Here is a 19432-nt window from a genome sequence, read left to right as displayed (position 1 = left end):
GAGATCGCGAAAATAAAAAATGAATGATTTTATGCGTTTGGTGTGGTTTGGAGTACTTATTTTACCAACAACACACGTTGAATTTCTGAGAAACGAACATATGTCGATAAATGGGTAGGTATCGTGTGTTATTTATTTAACGTACCTACCTGTTTAAATATTTGAATTAGAGAAAAATTATCTAAATCGGGCTTTGACAATTTTTCTTCCAATACCAATTTTTTTTAATAAAAAAAAATCAAGTTTATTCCCTAAAAATGTAATAGTTCTTGGAAAAAATAATGTTTGTTTTTCTCGAAAGAATTATTGTTTTAGAAGAGGAATGAATGAGCTTTTAAGGAACTTTCTATTCCGTTAAGAAAATTGTCTTGAAAATCTAATCTCAAAAATTGTAATTTTTTTTACCCCAGAATAATTCCCATATTTTTCTCAATATTCTATGAATTATTTCTGCGGAGGAACTATATTTTTTATAGAAAAAAATGAAAGAATAACATAAAACTGCAAAGTCAGATTACAGCCATCTCCCCTAAGTGACACCTTTATTAATCATATTTTATTTTTAGAGATAAAGTTCAATGAATTTATTGCTGTCAGACATTTGCGCAGTTGGACTAAAATCCTTCCAAGAATTACCTCAAAGCATTAATAACAACAAAGTATGTTTCTTGTTTAATTAATTTATTTATTTATTTACAAAAACCACAAAGAGTTTCAAGAAAAAATATTACAATGCCTTTCAAACACTTCATTGGAAGCATCACTAACAATTTGTCGGAGATAGTGATAAAATCTCGAAGACTTCCTCTCCCGGGATGCCTTTTCCTGTTCACTCCTGCAGATACCCCGTAGAATTGGTTCGTAATCCAGATGCGCTACCCGACTGCTGGCACCTGAACTCAGGGAGGATCTAATGGGAGAAGAAAGAAATGAAAATTGACGAACATTAAAAACATTAGAAGTTTATCTCTAAAAAAAATTTCTACGTAGGAATTTTCTGTGATAATAAATGAGCAAATTTCTCCGAAATGATTAATCAAGTATTTAAAGAACAATGTACATATATAGATATACTTGAGATATTTTAAGAAAGACAAACATTATCCTTTTCTACTTAATTGATTTATTGTTATATTCTTTGTCAAGTACTACACCGATGTATACTGATTAAAATTTCTACAAATTACCTTCGAAGAACAAAGAAAATTTACAAAATATTTTTTTTTTTCTAAAATATTTACTCAAAAAATTATTCTTAAACAGTTTTTTATTAAAGTTTTTTTCTCTCATTGTTACATTTATTATTTCTTTAATAAAAAAAAAACTAAAGACATCTAGAACTTTTCAGGCTAAGTCCTAGAAGCGCTTGTAATTTCTTCCCATAATTGGTTAAAATAGGATTTTCAGAATCTAGGAAGAATTTATAAAGAGTTCTAGGATTTAACCAGAAAAGTTCTAAATGTTCTTTAGTATTTTCTCACAAAAAAAAATGATTTAAGAAAAAAATATTAAAAAGAGAAAATAAAGTAAAATAGAAGTTTCTTTTACACTTAAGGACCTTATAATACTACAACTTCAAGCTCTGAAACCTTCTAACTTCAATGTGAATTAGAGAAAGAGAGAACACGCTGTTTTTAATCACTCTTCCCTGAACAAAATTACAAAACAAACAAAGCTTAAGACTTTGTGAAAGATCTTTTCAAATATTACAAAAATTATCACCTGTAAATCCTGATTTTTATTAGTGGAACAAAGTTGATAAATAGACTTAATAATTCGGTGGATTCTGTCTGATAACTGCCAATATGTACGGCCAATACCAAATAAATTTCAAATTGAGATAAAGATTTTTCTAAGTAAAAATTATTTTACTGGTTAATTGTTAGGAATTTAAAACGATCAATAAATCAATCCAAAAAATTCTTAGAAATCAGATTTGAACCATGAGACTGAACTCGTGACCTTGTTTGATAAGACAGCATCCTTATCTTCTTTCAAGATTAGTTTTCTCAGAATAACCATATATTTTTTTAACTGTTAAAGATAATCAATTTACCTTTGAACATCTCGCGGCCTGATGAAGGGGTTGTAAGAATCAAGTGGAATCCCTCTTTTCCCCACAGCTCCCTCCAGGAGGCACTGGGTGACCTCATCCTCCTCCAAACGACAACTTAGCACTTCACACGTCGAAATAACATCATAAAACTCCGCAAAATCCTCCACTTTTCCCCCTTTGCCAACTTCCTCCAACCACTGTCCTGTATTACTCCACAAGGTATCGTAGGAGGCACTCCGGAGCCCAGCTGCCTTTACAGACTTATTGAGCTCTACATGCACGTACTTTGCCCCCTGAGCTGCTTCAGCTGCATCCCCACCGGAACGTGTAAAAAATTCCAATTCCATCATCGTCTTCCGCACATCGTGCCCACAAAACGCGTAGAGATCCCGCACATCTGCCTCATTGATGTGAATCCCTTCGGCCAGGACCATCAGGGTGAACCACTTGGACACATCTTCCGGATGCGGCGGTGCGAAATGGATGACATTCATGGCCATAAAACGAGCGAGATGGGAACAATTTGGTTCTGTTGTTGTCAGGATCACTGGCCGCTTGGAATCAGCTACAATTTGATTAATAGCCCCAATAAAGCCATCATCCTGTTCAAAGGCAATCTCTGCGTCCTCAATGAGAATCAGGGAGAACTTCTGCGAGGGATTATCTTGCGTCCCTCTGGCTACTTTGTGTGATTGAGTGGCTTCCTGGAGTTCCTGCAGAAGACGCTTCCCCGTCCTTCGAATCCCGGCATTCACTTCCAACACATTGAAGTTCAGCTGAGCTGCCACAGCGGCCACTGAGGCACTCTTTCCACTCCCGCATGGTCCTGAGAGAACGACACAGCAGGAGTTGGAGAAGCAACTGCTGGAATCAGTGCCTGTGAAGCTCTCAAATGTGCCATTGAGGCGAGATGAGTCGACCTGGAAGGACTCCAGGAAGTCCTTTAGTTGCACAGCAGGGGAATTATTGATGAAAAACTCATCACAGCTTTCAGGACGATATTTATCCGTAAAGAGCACCGCTTGATCCTTCACATCCTCAATGATCTCCACGCTTGAATTCAGCAATCTCGACGTTTTCTTGGGCTTTGCAACCGGAAGGGCGGCTTCTCGGAAGCTTTCAAATCTCTTCCGGAAGAACCCAAAAGCTTTCTTGCTGGAAAAACCTTCGCAGCTTCTCTTTAAATCCCTGAGAATTGCCAACTGTTGCATTTGAGTCAAGTAATTCCCGGGAATTGGCTTTATCAGTTCGGTTTTCCTGGAATTGCCATCAATTAAGCAAACTCTGCGTAATTGTGGGTGTTGCTGCGCAGTTTCATCGATAAGATACTCATCATTCAATGGAAGAGGGATCTTTTTAGCTCTCCAGGTCACTTCCCTACTAAGTGCGCGACCCTCAAGTTGAGTAATGTGAGAAATGAGTGGAAATAGTTCCAGTTCAAAATCCTCCTCAATTGCCTTCTGCCTCTCGATTGTTTGGCGCATTTTCTCCGGAATTCCCGACATGAGGAACTCCTGCTTTGCCCTCAGGGCTTCCGGATCAATTTCAAGCTTTACAGGTTTCACAAAGATCGGTGCAAGCTTCACGGATCTTCTGGGGGATGCGCCATCAACGACAACTACGTCATTTTTCTTCTCTCTCGTGGATTTCTTCGCTGATTTTGGCTGTTCTGGACTACTGTTCAGGAATGTCATGTCAACACTGTACGAGATGACCTTCTGTCGACACGATCTCTGTGGGCGTCTCTGTGGGGAATCAACCTCCGTAACTTCCTCTTCCATATTTACAATCTGCGAATGTTTCCGGGAACTCAAAATCTTCCCATTTGGGACAATTTCCGGGGAAGAATCTCTCTCAATTGCTCGTTTCTTTTTCCTCCTGACTCTGGCACTTGATCTCTGCTCCTGAACACCTTCGGCACCTTCTGGTTCGGACGAGAACACAACAACAGCCTCCACTTCCACGATCTTCTTCCTTTTCTTCTTCACCTTCCGTGATTTCTCACCCGTTGGAAGTTTCTCCTTCTTCTCAGGCACAATTTTATCTTCCCTTTCACTCTCAAATGTTCCATTGTGATCAACTTCTTGGGATTTATTTTTCCTCGGGAATTCCACAGTCTCAACATCCAGTTCAAACAATTTCTTCTTTTTCATCAATTTTGGGGGTTTCTTTCGTTTTTCCTCCAATTTGGAATCCTCATTGAGCTCTTCGAGGCTCCTCTTTGCCCTTTTGACCTTCTTCGTGGATTCCTCAAGAGCAAACTCCTCAGGGAAGCGCCTCTTCTTCTCCGGAATCCCAACATTTGGCGTCGAAGTGAGACTTATCTTCCCCCTAGCCTGCATCATCACCTCAAAAACATTCTTCTTCTGCCCATTATCACCATTCACAATGTTTTCCTGATCTTCAACTTCCTGATCCAGCGATATTGGCAATTCCTCTGTTTCCGGAGAATTCCCTTTGAGTACATCCGGAGAAGTTTCCCGCCGTTTTCTCGGGGTTTTCTTTGGTGAAATCAAATTGAGGCTGGAGCTGAGAATATTAGATATAGCAGAGATGTCCCCATCACCGGATACACTGCCTTTGGGGCGCTTCTTTCTCAACTTCTTCTTTCTCACGGATTTAATGACAGACTCCATGTTGCTGACAATTTTCTGACTTTTCTTCCGATCCTGTACATCCGGCTGAATCTCTTGTGGCTCATCCTCATCAATGTCTACCACCCGGGAGGCCTCTTCCTTGGGCACGGTGGCAAAATACTGCCGAATTCCATTCATTTTCTCTACGAGATGAAAATAAAAACACAAATTTGAGGTTATGTTTTCAGTTCATTAACGGATGCTTTTACCTTTTGGGTGATTATTTTAATTAATATCAGAGAATCATCTTTCTGGACGTCCAGGGGACTTCTTGGAATATTTTTGCACAAAATTAAGGCATTTAAAGCACTAAAAAACACTCAAAGAGGAAAATAAATGTTTTGGCGGGCGTCCCTGTAGAGATTTTGACACTTTTGACACGTAAAAAAAAACTTTCCGAAAATTCTGAAATTATTTTTCTACTCATACCAAAATATTACATTTTTCTACACCTCACGTAGCAATGCGCGGGAAAGTCGCAAATTCAAATAGTCCACATTATAAACATTTTTTTATTCCTTTCTAAAAATGCGAAAATTGCCCTCCTACACATCAGGAATGCGACTAGGTCCTTTCGCGAGGACTGCCTTCATGGTTTTCAGCAGATTTGGTATTAAATCAATGTTCTTATTGACACATTTTACCGCACATCGCTCAAATTGGGCTGTGTACTTCCCAATTTCATCCTCTGTTGGCTCAACTGGCATCTGGGATTTGATATCATCATTGCATTGCTGAAAGGAAACCCCTACAGGTTACTATTTTCCCGGAATAAGAATGAAGAAAGAGATAAAGTACCATTACGCAACGCTGGAGTCTTCCTTGGAAATCATTCAGTTCTTTGTGAATGTACCGCTCTGCCTTTGTCACGGGTACTGAACACTTCTGGACACATCCCTGGACAACATCAATGCTTCCTGTTGTATTTTCGCAGCATTTTGCAGCACACAAATGCATTTCTGCCTGGAAAGTATTCCGGAGGAAACATTAAAGTGAGGTTATGTTTGGGAGCACGCCAGGGAAATTACCTGCATTTTCCGCAAAAATGATTTGTCCACATCATCCACCAACTTTGTAATCTCCTGCTCAACCCTCTGCTTCTGCTCTTCGATCATTTTGAGGAATTTCACGGAAATTCCCTACAATTTTACAAATGGAAAATAAACTCCCGGAAAAATACTGCACGACAACGTCCTCAAGCGGAGATTCACAAAACTTGCTTGTCCGGAAAGATAAAATTTTATTGGGGAATAAAAATACAATAAAATGTATAAAAAACATGTAAAATTTTCTTCTAAAAAAATTACTTTTGCGCGGAAATGTCCACAAATGGTTTGGATACAGCTTGAGCGGCTGATAGGAAGTCTCGAGCTTCCTTGAGAGCGCATTTCATGAGAATGTAGCAATCGCTCTCAGCTCGATGGGTATCCTCGGGATCTTCCCCGTAGAGTCTCTGGTAAATGTCAGGGAGGCGATATTTCTTCTTCACAGGAAAGAGTTGCCTCTTCGACTTTCCAATATTCCCTTCCGGAACAACCTCAGCCTTTTTGGGGGTCTCTTGAGATGATCCTTCAGCGGATTTTTTCTTCGCAGCTCGCGGTGGAATGTTGGTCATTGTGGAATTATTGGGGGTTGTCTCATTCAATTTTTGATGTGCCTTTGAGTCTATTTTCTCAAGAATTTCATATTGATTGCACAGCTCGGAATTCTCTTGGAATGCTCCGGAGTTTTCTCCACCAAACTCCTTGATAAGTCTTCTATGTTCCTCTTCAGCTTCTTCAATTTCTTTCAGCTCAGTTCGGATGAATTCTGCAAGTTCCTCATCCTCCTGCCTCTCTATTTCACGATCCTTATCGATCTTCTTGAAGACCTTCAGTGAATCCACACAGAGAAGATTTTCAGGAACTTCCTGAAATATCCCGAAAAATGACTTTTTTTAATATAAACTCCCAAAAATCCACAAAAACTCACAATATTGTGCTTCTGAAATTCCTTGCGGAGAATAGGGTAGTCATAGGAGTTCCCATTGTGAGCCACAAGGCATGCTGGCTGCTGAAGACGCTCCACAAACTTCTTAATCATCTCAAGCTCCCGGACATTGAAATTACTCTCATTCTCCAAATTGTAGTTATCTAATCCCGTAATCCGGGAGCTCTCTTCGGAGATCCGCTTAAAGGGGTTAACACAGAAGGATAATTTGTGCAAGACACGTGGAATTTCAGGCACTTCCTGCCTCGAGGATGCCATAAAATGATCTGCAGAACATGCAACAAAGGACAATTCGGTGATTTTTGGGGATCCTTCGAATTGAGGCAAACCCGTTGCCTCCATATCGAAGAATATAAAAGATTTTATGGCTTCAGCCATTTCTTAAGTTTTCTGGACAGGTCCCTCAGAGTTTTCCAAGGAAAAACAACTAAAACATGAAGGACAAGAAAGTTGTTTACAAGTTATTTACAAAACAAACAAAAAAAGTGAGGTTAGGTTCTATTAAAGGGACAAAAAAGGCATTTTATTACGCGTAAAAAAGAGTTACATGCAATCTTCGCACATTTATTATTTTGTTGCGGTCCGGGAATTTATGTGAAAATGCCCAAAAATCCTGGTTCTCAGCCACGTAGTGAAGTATCCCAGAGTCTGGTGGGTGCTTGGAAGAATAAGTGAGTAAATTTCCCGAAAGAAAGTTCGCAAAGAACTAAAAAACTCTCAGAAAGTAAAAAAAAATTGATTTTTTGTGGAATTTTAGGTTAGAATTCAAGAGAGTCTATGAGGGAATTTATCGAAGGAATGCCGATACAGCTACCAAGAGGAAGTCTCTCATTCGTATGAAGATATGGAAGAGTCGCCTGATGACACTTACACCCTCCAGTATCCTGGCCACCCTTTCAATTCTCGAGGTAAGCGTGAAAGATGCCGAAAAAGGGATAAATGATCAAGATCTCCGTGCCATGTACTCCACGGCACTCGTACGCTTCCTGAACTACATCCATTCATCCACAAGGAGTACCAAGTCCTTCTATAGTGTAGCCAAGGATCTCGGATTGGCTTCATTTGTTGTGGATTTGCGACACTTGTGCTCTCACGGACAATCCATGCCTTCGCTCAAAATCTTCCGGCAGACCTTTACGTACTGTCTCAAGTGGTTGAAGTCCTTCTACTGGGAACCCCAACTACATGCCATGCAGGATGCTAAAATTGAGGATGTAAAGAGGAACAATAAGACGGCTTTTGAAAGGAATCTCCGGACTCTCTTCATTGCCTACGATGGCGTGGCAGAGGGAATGCGTAGGCGGATGGAAACTCTGGGGCAGGTTTGTCTGCAAAATACCCATCAAGAATTCCTCCATTGGGTCTTCACGAAGGATTTCAGTCAGAAAGAAAAACTCCCGGATCTGGCGGAGAAGCTTCTTGGGGAGATTTTTGCTGCCATTAGTGCTGAACAGCAAGTCCGGGAGATTGCTCAAATCTTCACGGAGGCATTCCTGGAGTGCAGCTGCTTGATTAAGGCTCCCGCTGTGGCGGAGAAAGAGGACGAAGACGGTATCAGTGTGACGGTGATTCATCAAATGCTCTTCCGGAAGATTGCTGAATGGGCTTTTATTTCAAACTGCCTAACAGCTCTCATTGAGATTGCGGAGTGTGAGACGGAGAATGAAGTTAGACGCAAGGGAGCTGCTTTCTGGAGTCAGCGTCTCATTGAGGGCTTTATGGCCTTTCAGGAGCTGAAATGCGTCTATAAGAAGAACAAAGATGCCGATTCATCGCTAAATCTGGATTTCTCCACAATAAACACTCCCTCTGTCGATGGAGTCATCCTCGAAGCGTACGAAGAGATGGGAATCATCCCGGAGACTTCGCTGATCTTCAGTGATTCCCTCCGGAGACCGTGGTGCTTGAGATTTAGCTGGGAATTCATCAAAAAACGCGCTCTTCGTGCCTCAGAAGTCACCCTGAAGATTTTTGAGAGTTGCCTTCAGCTCTCCGATGCACCCCTTGATGCCAAACAGCAGGAAAACCTTCTAGGCATTGCAAGGAAAGTCTTTTCGGAGCAGGAAGCTCCCGAGGGGCAGACAGATGAGAAAATTTACACCCTTGAGGATGTTTTAGGGGCAAAAACGCGTGAAAATGCGGATCTTTCCATGGGAATTTGGCATGAGACCCCAAAAGAAATTGATTGGAGCTCCTGCCCACTTGGGAGTCTTCCATGGTAATCAATTTCACTTTTATTAAGCATTTGCAGCAGCAAGTGAAGTTGTTCTGCTGCTGCTAAAGAGGATCAAGTGAGTCTTGTTTCATTTACCACACACACGCCGCGCTGATAGATTGATGGGCATGAAGAAATTGTTGCGCTGGTCAATGACATCATCACTGACCTGTTGAGCAAGCCTTTGTTCCTCCTCAACACATGATGGGCGACAGAGATATTGGATTGGAAGAGCAGTTAACTGTTTGTCGATTAGAGCTGAAATTGGAGACATAAGAAAACGTGGAAGAATGGATAAATGAGAAGAAAAAGCAGAGGTTTCAACATTTCTACGCACACGGATTCTCTTTGCGCCCATTGATATATTTGTAAGAATTAATTTTTAAATTTAAAGATTTCTCTGTTATTTTATAATTTCTTGAGACGATAAAATAAATTATTTGTATTTCCTTAAATAAATTAATTACCATAAGTTATTTGTTAATTTTGTACGATTTGTAATGAATCTATGAGTCCAGTTTTGTAAAGAATGTGATTAAAAAATTTAATTTAATTTTCTGCTACATTTTTTAAATTTTTTTTCCATGAAAAAAAGGTTAAAAAAAAATTTCTTCGTGGGATTCGAACCGGTAATCTCAGCATTGAAGCATTGCGCTTTAGCCCATTGAACCATCGTTTTCTGCTTCACATAACATCGCGATAATAGACTTGACTTTCCTTGATTGATTTTCTTGAAAATCTATCACAAAATAAGCAAAGAAAGAACCAAAAGAAACTTCTTAATTGGAGGAAAAACATCAAAACAAGCTGGAAAACAGGGAGTGTTTATCTGAATGAATATATTCGGATTATTCGTAGAAGAGATCAAAATATTCAGCAGATGAACAATTCTTTTTCTTTATTCGTCTTAAATCGGTTGAGACTGAGGAGCAAGAGCCTAGAAAGTACTAAATTCTAGTCGAAGAAGTGAAATTTTAGTACTTTTTAGGCTTAATTTTAGTACTTTTTCCCATTGTATTCAGTATACTTTTTCAGCTTGAATTTAAAACATTTTCTGCTAGAATTTAGTACTTTCAACTATTGAATTTAGTCCTTTTTCGGCTAGATTTCAGTATTTTTGGAAAATTCAATCTTGAGAAGTAAATTCAATAATTAAAAGTACTACTAAATACTACTACTAGTACTACTAATAGAACTAGTTTTGAATTCAATCGGAAAAAGTACTAAATTTAAGCCGAAGAAGTACTAAATTTTAACTGAAAATGAGAATATTCAGATCTTTGGAAATATTGTGCTATTCTAAATTAGTGCTATTCGTTAATCTTCGGATTATTCGCTAAAAATTTAAAATATTCGGCAGATGAACAATTCTTTTTCTTTATTACCTAGTCTTAAATCGGTAGAGACTGAGGAGCAAGACCCTAAAAAGTACTAAAGTCTAGTCGAAGAAGTGAAATTTAATTTAGTACTTTATAGGCTTTTTAGTACATTTTCCCATTGTATTCAGTATACTTTTTCAGCTAGAATTTACTATGTTTTCTGCTAGAATTTAGTATCGAGAATTTAGTCCTTTTTCGGCTTGAATTTATTACTTCGGCTAGATTTTAGTATTTTTTTTAAATTCAATCTTAAGAAGTAAATTCAATAATTAAAAGTAGGTACTAAATTTTAGTCCAAAAAGTACTAAATTTTAGCAGAAAATGAGAATATTGAGATCTTTGGAAATATTGTGCTTATTTGCTAATCTTCGGATTATTCGCTAAAAATTCAAAATACTCGGCAGATAAAGAGACCCCTTTGCTGGAAAACTTTAATAAGAATTTTAAAGTCTCCTTTTAAGTAATTTAGAACGATTTAAACTGCTCCCAAAAGCCACAGAAAGAAGCATATAGCTGTGCCATTGGGTAGGTGATTCAGCGTAAATAAAGAGGTCATTTCACCTCAATTTCTTCAGAGCGTCTCTTGCACTTCTTCCGTGTGTCTCTTCCTCGAATTGTCCGCCACAAAATGAAAAGAAAGGTGCGAGATTTTTTTTAAAATCTGTTTTTGGGATTTTGTCACAGTGAGTTCGCCTCTGTTTTTCGGGGTGACTCCAAGACGCGCGTCCGTTGATGATGATGGAAGTGGACCAAACGGAAATTGAGTGTGTCGCCTCTCTTCAGTTTCTTCCCAACATTCAATCCGTGCGTTTGCATCACTTTCAACAATTTGCGAAGAATCATGAAGCTCCTCATAGTTTGTGCTGTTTTCTTCCTCATTGTTTCGGTTTATGGTGGTATTTTAGGTAATTTTCTTCACAAAATGCTGCATTTTCTTCTCTGAAAATTCTTCAATCAAAGAATCTTTTTTATTTGATTCTTCTTGATTTTCTTCTTCACTAATTTTAATTAAATTCTTTCTTCGTTAATAAATCTCTGTTAATAAAAATCTTCCAGTTTTGAATGAATTGGAATTCCTTTTTGTATCATCTTCACATTTTTTTTTATTGTGCTCTGTGGTGAATTTTGATCGTGATCATCGCGACACAATTTGTGCTTAAAAATGTGACGATTTTTTCCGTTAATTCTTAATTAGTGAAAGAAAGAGATTTTTTGTTCTTCTTTTTCGTGAAATTTCTGCACAATTTGTGAATTTATTTAAATGGAATGTTTTTTTTGTGATTTTCATTAAAAGAATAACTTTGAATTGAATTTTGTGCATGAACAGTTGAGGAATAAATATTATTCTTATCGCTCTGAATCACTAAAATCTTGAAAAATATATTCAATTGTTCCTCTTCTACTAAAAAAAAATCTTTTCAATCTTCAAGTTTGGAAAAATATTCTCCCAAAAGTTACTACAAAATTTCCCAAAAAAATATTTCAGTAAAAATCATTAAATTCAATACAGAGGGGCCAGAGGGGCATAGCGCTGGGTAAAAAGAATACAAATTCGGAATAAAAAATATAAAATTCGTTTTTCTTACAAATTCAGAATATTCAGCAGAATTCATTGAATAAATTGAATAGAATTGAGGAATAAAAAATTGTTTTATTTCTCTTCTTTTATAACTACTAAATTACTAAATTCTACTAAAAAAAAGTCTAAAAATACGATTCAATAGTTTTCCCTTTATGTGCCTTTTTCAGTCTCAACGGAATATTTATGATCCTAACGCGAAATTTTAAGCGATCTTATTTTACAAATGTCCTTATAATATCACAAAAAACTTAATTTTAAAAGATTTAAAACAAATTCTTCAGTAAAAAAAAACAAACGAGGAACCGAATACATATTTCTCAAATAAAAGCGAATACTCATTAAAGTAATAAAAACCCCAATTTCATCGTTTTATAATTTTTTTTGTAAATTTCGTAAAAAAAATAGCAATCAAAATGCATAAAAAACTAAAATTATTAAAATTATTAACAAAAAAACTATCAATTCTGTGCGTAAAATATGTGATTTCGCTCGAAAATAATAAAAAATTGACCGAATTTCTACCCGAATAATTTTGCATTATCCCTACGAGTTGATGTAGTACAATAAAAAAATCTTTTTGGTATTCAAATTTGGCAAAATATTCTTCCAAAAATTACAAATTAAAAATCATTAAATTCTAGACAAAGATAATACAGCTAACCAGAAAGAATTCAAATATTCGGAATAAATAAAATACAAAATTCACTTTTCCCATTTTCCTGTGAAATAAAAAAAATAATTTCTTCGTGATCTCAAATTAATTAAAAGAAAATGATGAATTCCTAGAAAAATCTGAACTTTTCTGCTATTAAAAAAAAAAACTTTCAAAGAAATTGGGATATATTAATAGTCGGAATCTAATGAAAAATCATATTCCTAGAACCATGCCAGAACGGCTAGAACGCGAAAAAATACGATTTTCCTCCTCTTAAAAAATTTTTGAGAGTGCATTTTCACGTTTCTAATTTCTAAGAATTCTTAGAAGAAAATGAATAAACTCCTTTACTATTATTTAATGTATAATAATTGATAAAATGTTTATTTCATTAGATATTTATGTTTTAAATAAATTATTTAATGAATAAAAACAAAGAGCAAAAAAATGATCTCAAACTGAGAATTCTTCTCTCATTTTTTTTGCCAAAATCTTCCAGATTATTTAACGGTTGAAGCTGAAAATCGCGATGATGAGACTGACAATGAGAAGACGTGCGAATGCGAAGGATTCTCCTGCTCATGCTGTGTGGACTTCAACATGTCCCTGATTGATTTGGGTGGTCCCGGATGCGTGCGGTTGACCTATTTATCCCCCCAGGAGGGAATTGGGGTGAATGTGTCGTACGGGGAGAATCTTCTGGCACACAGTGTGGTCCGGGGAACAAATCCCGCCCCCACATGCCTCAATATTTTCGCCAAATTGGCCCAAATGTGTGCCAAATTCACGGAATTCCAACCCACGGAGCAAGGAATGCGAGCCTGCATGGAGTTGGAGCCCAAATTGTTGGGGGAAGTGCAGCTGGACCTACCCATTGGATGCTTCCTCATGACTCCCGAAGGGATGGAGATGATTGACGAGGAAGCCAACACCGAGAAGGCGGAAGAGAAGCACGAGGCGGCCCCAGAAACGCCGTCAACGACACAAAAACCCGAAACAATTATTGGGGATCTCACAGCTGAGGACATCCTCAATGTTGTGAGTGATTCTGCGGACAAGGGCATCTCCATGATCTCCAGTTGGTTCGGCATCAGCCTCGATGATGCTAAAAATGACACAGAAACCACAACTGTTGCCCCCGCGGAATGATGTGTGTGCAAATAAAACTTCCATTTAGCTCCTTAAAATTTATTCTCTTCTCTAAAATCCTCCTGGAATCAAATTCTTGATTTTTTTTAAATTTGTTTTTTTTTTAATTCAGAGTGTGTGTGTGTAATTCAACAATATTCATTTCTTTTTTGTAACTTGAAAATAAGATAAATCACATCACAGGTGTGATTATTTAGGGATCTGCTGCAGTTGAATTTGTCACCGTTGCATCCTGCTCGGCATCCATTTTCATGGCAGAAGAATCCGGGAAATCGTTGGGAGTCTATGAAGGCATTTAATTGAACTTCAGGAAATTTTATTAGATTTCAAATAACCGCGAATTTAACGAGAAAACTTCTTTTTATGGGAAAATTTTGATTTTAGCTGTGTTTCTTTCAGACACAGCTTTTGTGTACCGAGCAAAATCGAAAGTCGTCAGATCGGGCTCAAACTTGGGATGAACTCGAATTACGATCAGAGCTAAATTGCAAGAGAACGGTAATAGATAGAGACTTGCAGTAAACAGCAAAGTTTAAATATCAACCGAAAAAATCCGATTATGAGGTTAAATCTACCCCCCATCTACACCCTGCGGTCCGCCATTTTGAATAACCTCAAAATTTTGTTTTTGCTATATCTCAGCTCCTGTAATAGCTAAAAATCTAAAATTTTGATATGTTGTGGGGGTTATCAAGACCTTTCCAACGATACCTTATTTTTGAAAATCGGTCTAGTGGTTTAGTCAATATGGCCGCCACAATTTTTCATCGAAAACGGCTTGACCAATTTTGATCAACCCGGGGTCAAATGAAAGATCTCAACAAGCCCTACAACTTCCTAGAACATCCGAAGTTTCAAAAGTGACCGCTAGGGGGCCAAAAATCAAAAACAAAATTTTCGATGAGTTTTCGATGAATATCTCGAAAGCGCCATTATCGATTTGTTTCATTTTTTGATATATTATAGCCTACTATAACATCTATTTATAAAAAAAATTTTTTTTTTAAATTATGTCGCCATTTTGAAAATATTGAGTTCCAACTTTGACATGTCATATCTCGGGTTCTACAAGGCCGATTTTGATCAACTCAAGCGCAAATGAAAGGTTTCGTGAAATCTTACAAATGTCTAGAACATTGCAACTTCGAGAAATGATCGCGAGAGGTGATAAAATCAAAAACAAAGTTTTCGAATATTTCGAACTCGAATTTTTCGAAAATGGCGAAATAAATTTTTTTCATTTTTCGATATGTTATAGCTGACTTCAAGACCTTTCAAACAAAAAAAAATTTATGAAAATCTATGGATCCGTTCTCGAGATATGGCCTTCTAAAGATTTCTTGGGGGATGACTTTTCAACTTTTCCCGACTTTGCGCGTATTTAAATTAATTTACGCTCTAGTTTGCTCTCACAAAATTGGTACACTGAAAGAAACACAGCTCTCGTAAGCTTGGTCAGCTTACCAGTACATTTTCTTTCATTCAGAAGGAGAATTTACCTGATTTTCTTTTGTTGACTTATCATTTGTGGCTGGAACAGCTACAATGTGCTTCTGACCTTCCGGCATGTCCATAATCTGAACAATCTCCTCCGCGCTAAGGGACTTTGTGGCTGCATCGAAAAGCTGCAGTTGGTTCGTGAAGAACTCCCAGAATGGTATTCCATCGGTATTATTGAACATTTTCTGCGGAGTTAAAAGATTTTTTTTTATTAACAAAAGTATTAAAAGGAGATTTTTTTAAGGGGAGAAAATTCACCTTGAATTGCGTGTAAATGGACTGAGAGAGCTTCCGGACTTCAGTGGCACTGTGCTCAAATTCCTCCTTCTCCTGATCCGACATCACCCATTCCTTCACATTCCCCACATACTTCCGGAGGCGCTTCACCGTCTCCACACACATGGGATTCTTGAGCAACATTATTGGGGTAATTTGCACATCATTGTACTCCTCCAGGAGCTTCACGCACGCATCTGGGTTTGCACGCTGTAACCCCACAGTTGCCTTAATTCTCGTAGTCAGGTCAATGAGCTTTGTCTGATTCTTCAAATGGATTTTTACTGCAAAAAAATAAAGCAAAAATGAAAATTTTCAGTTTCCGGATAAACAAATTTAAAGAATTTCCGGAAGTTCTCTTACATTCTCCATACATGTCCTTCTGATTGGGCGATTGAACGTCAGTTTTGGGGATTTTTGCGGGCTTCACGTCGGCATTTGTATTATCAAGTGAACTGGCTTTCCTCTTGGGCGGTGACACAACTTCCTCTTCCAATTCTTCCAGAAGATATCTGTCAAGGAGAAGCGGGGAAAGATGGTTGATTGGGGGAAGGAAATCAGGTCAACGAATGTGGAGAGAAAACTCACTTTTTCGGCTTAATCTTCCTCCCACTGCGACTCTTCACTTCAGGCACCTCTGCAGCAGCCTCAGCCCCATTGTCCTTGGGCGGACTCATGGGTGTCTTGTCGGCAGGTGGTGCAACCTCATTCTTAACCTCATTGTTCACCTGCTTCTTCCCTTGTCCCTTCTTTGCGGGCTGCTTAGCTTCCGGTTTTGCCTTCGGCGAGGGCTTCACATCCACTTGCGGCACTTCCACGACTTTCTCCTCCGGCTCGAGGAGACTCGAGTCCGTGGGAGCCGTGTCATCTGCTGTATTGACCTCCGGTGCCGCTGCCACGGCAATTGGTCCCGAATCATTGCCTTTCAGGGCATCCTCAATCTGCTCCACGGCTTCCTTGAAGTATGGCTTCTTCATAATACGCTCTGTTGCAAACTTTGCTTTGTACTCCACGTACAAAAAAAGATCTTCCGGCTTAATGTGCCCCCTGAAAATGACAAATTCCCCAATGAGCGCCAAAACAGAGAATCCCTCAATCAAAAATCCCTTCCGGAAGGGATTTTCCTCCCCAAATGTTTGACACAAAGGGCCCAAGTGGAAGAATCTCACGGCACCCACGCTCCGGAAGCGTCACCCAAGCTTGTGTCAGCACACAACCCTCTCTCCCAATTCCCTCAACAAGGAAGCTTCAGCAAACACTTACGTTTCTCCAGTCCCGTAGAAATACACGCTGAACTTGCTCTTGCCCATAATTTTCTCAATCTGCAATGAAGAGAATGCATCAGTTCCGAGGGTGCCCCATCCGTATGGTAACGCTCAAACGCAAAAAAAAAGTTTTATGCTTACTTTTGCCGGCCATGGCGGGTAACCTTTGACTTTGGCAAATACCAAATCCCCAATCTTGTAGTTCCTGTCCTTCTTCGCCATCGTGGTCACCACACACCTCACCAAATGATAAATTACACGAAATCCACGCGGGAAATGCGGAAAATGTCACAAATTTGTTGAGACTGGAGCATTAAGCGCCCGGACAACAGACTTTTGTGAATCCAATATGGCTGCCGCGGCGTCAACAAACAAAGTAGGTTTTGAAATTTTACACCGAAACTTTCACTTTCGCCGCCATGGAAATGCTTTATTCTTTGCGCAAAATTTCAAAGTGTCAATTTCAATTTTTCACACCACATAACCTCACCTTTTCCCGGCCACGTATTTTGTGTTGTGCAAGGAGTCTCTCTGTTTTTCCGGCTTTTCCCAGTGTTTAGGTGAATTTTCCTGCAATTAAAATTATTTAATCGAGTAATTGTGGTTTGATGATGCCTTTTGTGTTTTAGGATGGATTCAATGACGAGATATTTGTCCCCAATCAATCCAACAGTGTTCCCCCATTTGGCCACAGTTCTCCTGGCAATTGGGACATTCTTCACAGCCTGGTTCTTTGTATTTGAGGTGTCGCGCCCCAAGGAAGCCGCGGCAGGAAATGGACATTCCGGTAAACAATCAAAAGACGGTGTAATCTTCAAGGAACTCCTCATAAGTCTCTTTGCGTCAATCTTTTTGGGATTTGGGGTCTTATTTTTAGCCCTCTCAGTGGGAATTTATGTCTAAGAGAAAGTAAATAATAATAAAAAAATCACCTCAATGGATAAAAGTTTATTTATTTGTTACAGCATGCACTTTAAATGCACTTAAAGAGAAAAGAAAATAAATTTATCCAGCCAAGCCTGCTTTTTGACGGCACTTTTGCATAAGACTCCGCAGAACAAATTGTTTCCGGGAAAGTTGACGTACGTGCTTGAGGAATGTTTCCAGATCAATGACACTATTCCTCAGGGCTTCACCGAGGTAGTAGATGGCATCCTCAGTGGCAGCTTCCTCGGCATAGGCGTTAAGTAATTGCCGGTAGAGTGGAGCTGTGGTGCTGACAGCTTCATCCACATCAATCCCATCTTTGCGCTCAAAAGCCTCGAGGGATTTATCCAATTCGTCCTTTTTGTCATTCAACTGGGACAGATGGCGCTTCAGATCGGCTTCCTCCTTCTCCAGGGAACTCACAATACTCTCAATTTTGCTACGTCCCTCCTCGAGTTCCTGCTTTGTGCGCTTGAGCGTATCCAGCTCTGCTTGACGCTGATTCACACGCTCAACAATCCTTCGCCACATCTTCTCCTCCACGGCACTTAGCAGGGATGCCCGGATGTGCTCATCCGTGATGGTTCCCTGACCATTGTTGGCATTGGTGTTGCTCGGGGGGTACGGGGTGGAATAGGGATTGGGCATTGGCATATCCATAGGGTAGCCGGGGGAATTTGTAGCTCCCGTGGCAGGTGGGTATGGCACAAAATTACTCGCACCCCCTGCAGCTGGATATGGGGGATATCCGGTTGTTGGATACGGCGGATAGGCACTTCCAGCATTGGAAGCCTGGGGCATTCCAAAGTTTGCCGGGTATGGGGCTGAATTCTGCTTGGGTTTACTGTAAACAGGCATAAAGTCCCCAAACGTCATAATCATCACCTGGATGAGGCTCAAGAGGTCTGAAGAATTCTGCAAAAGACAAAAAACTGATTGAAAATTATCCGGAAGCTGCTTTTTATGGGCGAACTTACAGGCTGCCAATCGTGCAGATAGGGCAGATAAATCTTTCCATTGTGATCCACATACTGCGACACCTTGATGTGCATCTCCGGAGTGGGCTTTACGTAGCACATGGGGGCATTATTGGGATGTGTATCCATGAGAATGATGCAAATTGGGATGTGGTAGGTATTTTCTGTTAAAACAAATAATTCAATCAATGAAAATCATCGGAAAAATTGATTAATTTTTCAATAATTACGTTTGTAATTAACAGGAATTGTTCCCTGGAGTCTGAAGAGATTCTTGCTGGAGCCATCATTGAAGACTAAACACATGGAGAGGAAGAGAAGGGAATGTAATAAATGAAAAGTTCCCGGAAGTGTCAATTAAGATATTATTTGTATGTGTATAGAATTAAAAAACAAACCGTAGTCTTCACAGAGATGAGTCAGCCCATGGTATTCTCTAAACACCCGCATTGCATCTTTCTTCGTGGCCTCCACATTCCGATACTACAGAAAATAAATAAAATTTATCAATCTCTTCAAGCAAAAGAAGAAATATTTCGCGAAAAAAGGGACAAAGGACCTTTGCTTTGACGAGCAATAAACGAACTGCTTCTTCCTGTCCAGCCATAATTTTCCACTCTTCACCTTTTTCACACACTTTTCACCCCAAATTCACTTCAAAGATTAACTTTTCCCCAAAATACACCACGCAAAAAGGCCAAAGAAAACTCAGAGAAAAAATTAAATTTGCAAAAAAGATTTATTTCCACAGAAAATGGTGAAATGTCAAACTTCGGCAAACAATCGGCGGCACCCGCGCGCATTCGGGCAAATCGACGAAGCGAAA

The 19432-nt window shown here is 39.0% G+C and overlaps 10 protein-coding genes across 11 annotated transcripts in view; 3 read left to right on the top strand and 7 right to left on the bottom strand.

Annotated features, from left to right (window-relative positions):
- LOC129791558 (trifunctional purine biosynthetic protein adenosine-3) overlaps positions 1 to 19432 on the bottom strand; it is a 1078967-nt gene that overhangs the window by 237163 nt on the left and 822372 nt on the right. The gene's annotated exons all lie outside the window — the stretch shown is intronic.
- LOC129791559 (potassium/sodium hyperpolarization-activated cyclic nucleotide-gated channel 3) overlaps positions 1 to 19432 on the bottom strand; it is a 1048222-nt gene that overhangs the window by 347522 nt on the left and 681268 nt on the right. The gene's annotated exons all lie outside the window — the stretch shown is intronic.
- LOC129791568 (enhanced level of genomic instability 1) lies at positions 665 to 5066 on the bottom strand. Its single transcript, XM_055829787.1, has 3 exons — positions 4902 to 5066; positions 2057 to 4835; positions 665 to 910 (listed from the first exon to the last, which is right to left on the bottom strand). The coding sequence occupies exons 2-3, from the start codon at positions 4828 to 4830 to the stop codon at positions 715 to 717; spliced, it is 2970 nt and encodes a 989-aa protein (XP_055685762.1). The 5' UTR covers positions 4831 to 4835; positions 4902 to 5066; the 3' UTR covers positions 665 to 714.
- Positions 5185 to 5901, bottom strand: LOC129791639 (protein FAM136A-like). Its single transcript, XM_055829893.1, has 3 exons — positions 5721 to 5901; positions 5491 to 5655; positions 5185 to 5426 (listed from the first exon to the last, which is right to left on the bottom strand). Exons 1-3 carry the CDS (start codon positions 5805 to 5807, stop codon positions 5238 to 5240), a joined length of 441 nt encoding a protein of 146 aa, XP_055685868.1. The 5' UTR covers positions 5808 to 5901; the 3' UTR covers positions 5185 to 5237.
- LOC129794312 (uncharacterized) lies at positions 5996 to 7059 on the bottom strand. The gene is made up of 2 exons (XM_055835109.1): positions 6664 to 7059; positions 5996 to 6601 (listed from the first exon to the last, which is right to left on the bottom strand). The coding sequence occupies exons 1-2, from the start codon at positions 7057 to 7059 to the stop codon at positions 5996 to 5998; spliced, it is 1002 nt and encodes a 333-aa protein (XP_055691084.1).
- On the top strand, positions 7220 to 9449 carry LOC129791590 (uncharacterized). The gene is made up of 2 exons (XM_055829816.1): positions 7220 to 7352; positions 7439 to 9449. Exons 1-2 carry the CDS (start codon positions 7282 to 7284, stop codon positions 8901 to 8903), a joined length of 1536 nt encoding a protein of 511 aa, XP_055685791.1. The 5' UTR covers positions 7220 to 7281; the 3' UTR covers positions 8904 to 9449.
- Positions 11019 to 13699, top strand: LOC129791625 (uncharacterized). The gene is made up of 2 exons (XM_055829864.1): positions 11019 to 11180; positions 13012 to 13699. Exons 1-2 carry the CDS (start codon positions 11117 to 11119, stop codon positions 13659 to 13661), a joined length of 714 nt encoding a protein of 237 aa, XP_055685839.1. The 5' UTR covers positions 11019 to 11116; the 3' UTR covers positions 13662 to 13699.
- LOC129791596 (PC4 and SFRS1-interacting protein) lies at positions 13685 to 17055 on the bottom strand. Of its 2 annotated transcripts, none has more exons than XM_055829825.1 (7): positions 16844 to 17055; positions 16701 to 16759; positions 16026 to 16484; positions 15801 to 15949; positions 15420 to 15721; positions 15161 to 15346; positions 13685 to 13965 (listed from the first exon to the last, which is right to left on the bottom strand). In XM_055829825.1, the coding sequence occupies exons 1-7, from the start codon at positions 16922 to 16924 to the stop codon at positions 13957 to 13959; spliced, it is 1245 nt and encodes a 414-aa protein (XP_055685800.1). In that variant the 5' UTR covers positions 16925 to 17055; the 3' UTR covers positions 13685 to 13956. The 2 variants fall into 2 exon arrangements, with proteins under 2 accessions (XP_055685800.1, XP_055685799.1); XM_055829824.1 differs by having other exon boundaries at positions 13685 to 13944.
- On the top strand, positions 17175 to 17648 carry LOC129791647 (transmembrane protein 258). The gene is made up of 2 exons (XM_055829902.1): positions 17175 to 17262; positions 17332 to 17648. The coding sequence occupies exon 2, from the start codon at positions 17333 to 17335 to the stop codon at positions 17603 to 17605; it is 273 nt and encodes a 90-aa protein (XP_055685877.1). The 5' UTR covers positions 17175 to 17262; position 17332; the 3' UTR covers positions 17606 to 17648.
- On the bottom strand, positions 17636 to 19410 carry LOC129791600 (tumor susceptibility gene 101 protein). The gene is made up of 5 exons (XM_055829830.1): positions 19166 to 19410; positions 19005 to 19089; positions 18837 to 18902; positions 18607 to 18770; positions 17636 to 18544 (listed from the first exon to the last, which is right to left on the bottom strand). Exons 1-5 carry the CDS (start codon positions 19211 to 19213, stop codon positions 17708 to 17710), a joined length of 1200 nt encoding a protein of 399 aa, XP_055685805.1. The 5' UTR covers positions 19214 to 19410; the 3' UTR covers positions 17636 to 17707.

This window comes from Lutzomyia longipalpis, chromosome 3 (assembly GCF_024334085.1).
Source record: "Lutzomyia longipalpis isolate SR_M1_2022 chromosome 3, ASM2433408v1".
NCBI classification, from domain to species: Eukaryota; Metazoa; Arthropoda; class Insecta; order Diptera; family Psychodidae; genus Lutzomyia; species Lutzomyia longipalpis.
This window is presented reverse-complemented; position numbering and strand designations above follow the sequence as displayed.

Excerpts from the sequence above, each read along its gene's own strand:
- LOC129791568 (XM_055829787.1), bottom strand. The coding sequence starts at position 4,830 with ATGAATGGAATTCGGCAGTATTTTGCCACCGTGCCCAAGGAAGAGGCC. Across the intron at positions 911-2,056 it reads AGGCCGCGAGATGTTCAAAG|ATCCTCCCTGAGTTCAGGTG; the intron begins GTAAATTGATTA and ends TTCTCCCATTAG.
- LOC129791639 (XM_055829893.1), bottom strand. The coding sequence starts at position 5,807 with ATGATCGAAGAGCAGAAGCAGAGGGTTGAGCAGGAGATTACAAAGTTG. Across the intron at positions 5,656-5,720 it reads CATTTTTGCGGAAAATGCAG|GCAGAAATGCATTTGTGTGC; the intron begins GTAATTTCCCTG and ends AATACTTTCCAG. Across the intron at positions 5,427-5,490 it reads GACTCCAGCGTTGCGTAATG|CAATGCAATGATGATATCAA; the intron begins GTACTTTATCTC and ends GTTTCCTTTCAG.
- LOC129794312 (XM_055835109.1), bottom strand. The coding sequence starts at position 7,059 with ATGGCTGAAGCCATAAAATCTTTTATATTCTTCGATATGGAGGCAACG. Across the intron at positions 6,602-6,663 it reads AATTTCAGAAGCACAATATT|GAAGTTCCTGAAAATCTTCT; the intron begins GTGAGTTTTTGT and ends GGGATATTTCAG.
- LOC129791590 (XM_055829816.1), top strand. The coding sequence starts at position 7,282 with ATGCCCAAAAATCCTGGTTCTCAGCCACGTAGTGAAGTATCCCAGAGT. Across the intron at positions 7,353-7,438 it reads GTGGGTGCTTGGAAGAATAA|GTTAGAATTCAAGAGAGTCT; the intron begins GTGAGTAAATTT and ends GTGGAATTTTAG.
- LOC129791625 (XM_055829864.1), top strand. The coding sequence starts at position 11,117 with ATGAAGCTCCTCATAGTTTGTGCTGTTTTCTTCCTCATTGTTTCGGTT. Across the intron at positions 11,181-13,011 it reads GGTTTATGGTGGTATTTTAG|ATTATTTAACGGTTGAAGCT; the intron begins GTAATTTTCTTC and ends AAAATCTTCCAG.
- LOC129791596 (XM_055829824.1), bottom strand. The coding sequence starts at position 16,924 with ATGGCGAAGAAGGACAGGAACTACAAGATTGGGGATTTGGTATTTGCC. Across the intron at positions 16,485-16,700 it reads TTCTACGGGACTGGAGAAAC|GGGGCACATTAAGCCGGAAG; the intron begins GTAAGTGTTTGC and ends TGTCATTTTCAG. Across the intron at positions 13,945-15,160 it reads AGTCAACAAAAGAAAATCAG|ACTCCCAACGATTTCCCGGA; the intron begins GTAAATTCTCCT and ends ATGCCTTCATAG.
- LOC129791647 (XM_055829902.1), top strand. The coding sequence starts at position 17,333 with ATGGATTCAATGACGAGATATTTGTCCCCAATCAATCCAACAGTGTTC.
- LOC129791600 (XM_055829830.1), bottom strand. The coding sequence starts at position 19,213 with ATGGCTGGACAGGAAGAAGCAGTTCGTTTATTGCTCGTCAAAGCAAAG. Across the intron at positions 18,903-19,004 it reads TCATCTCTGTGAAGACTACG|TCTTCAATGATGGCTCCAGC; the intron begins GTTTGTTTTTTA and ends CCATGTGTTTAG. Across the intron at positions 18,771-18,836 it reads AATTCCTGTTAATTACAAAC|AAAATACCTACCACATCCCA; the intron begins GTAATTATTGAA and ends TTGTTTTAACAG.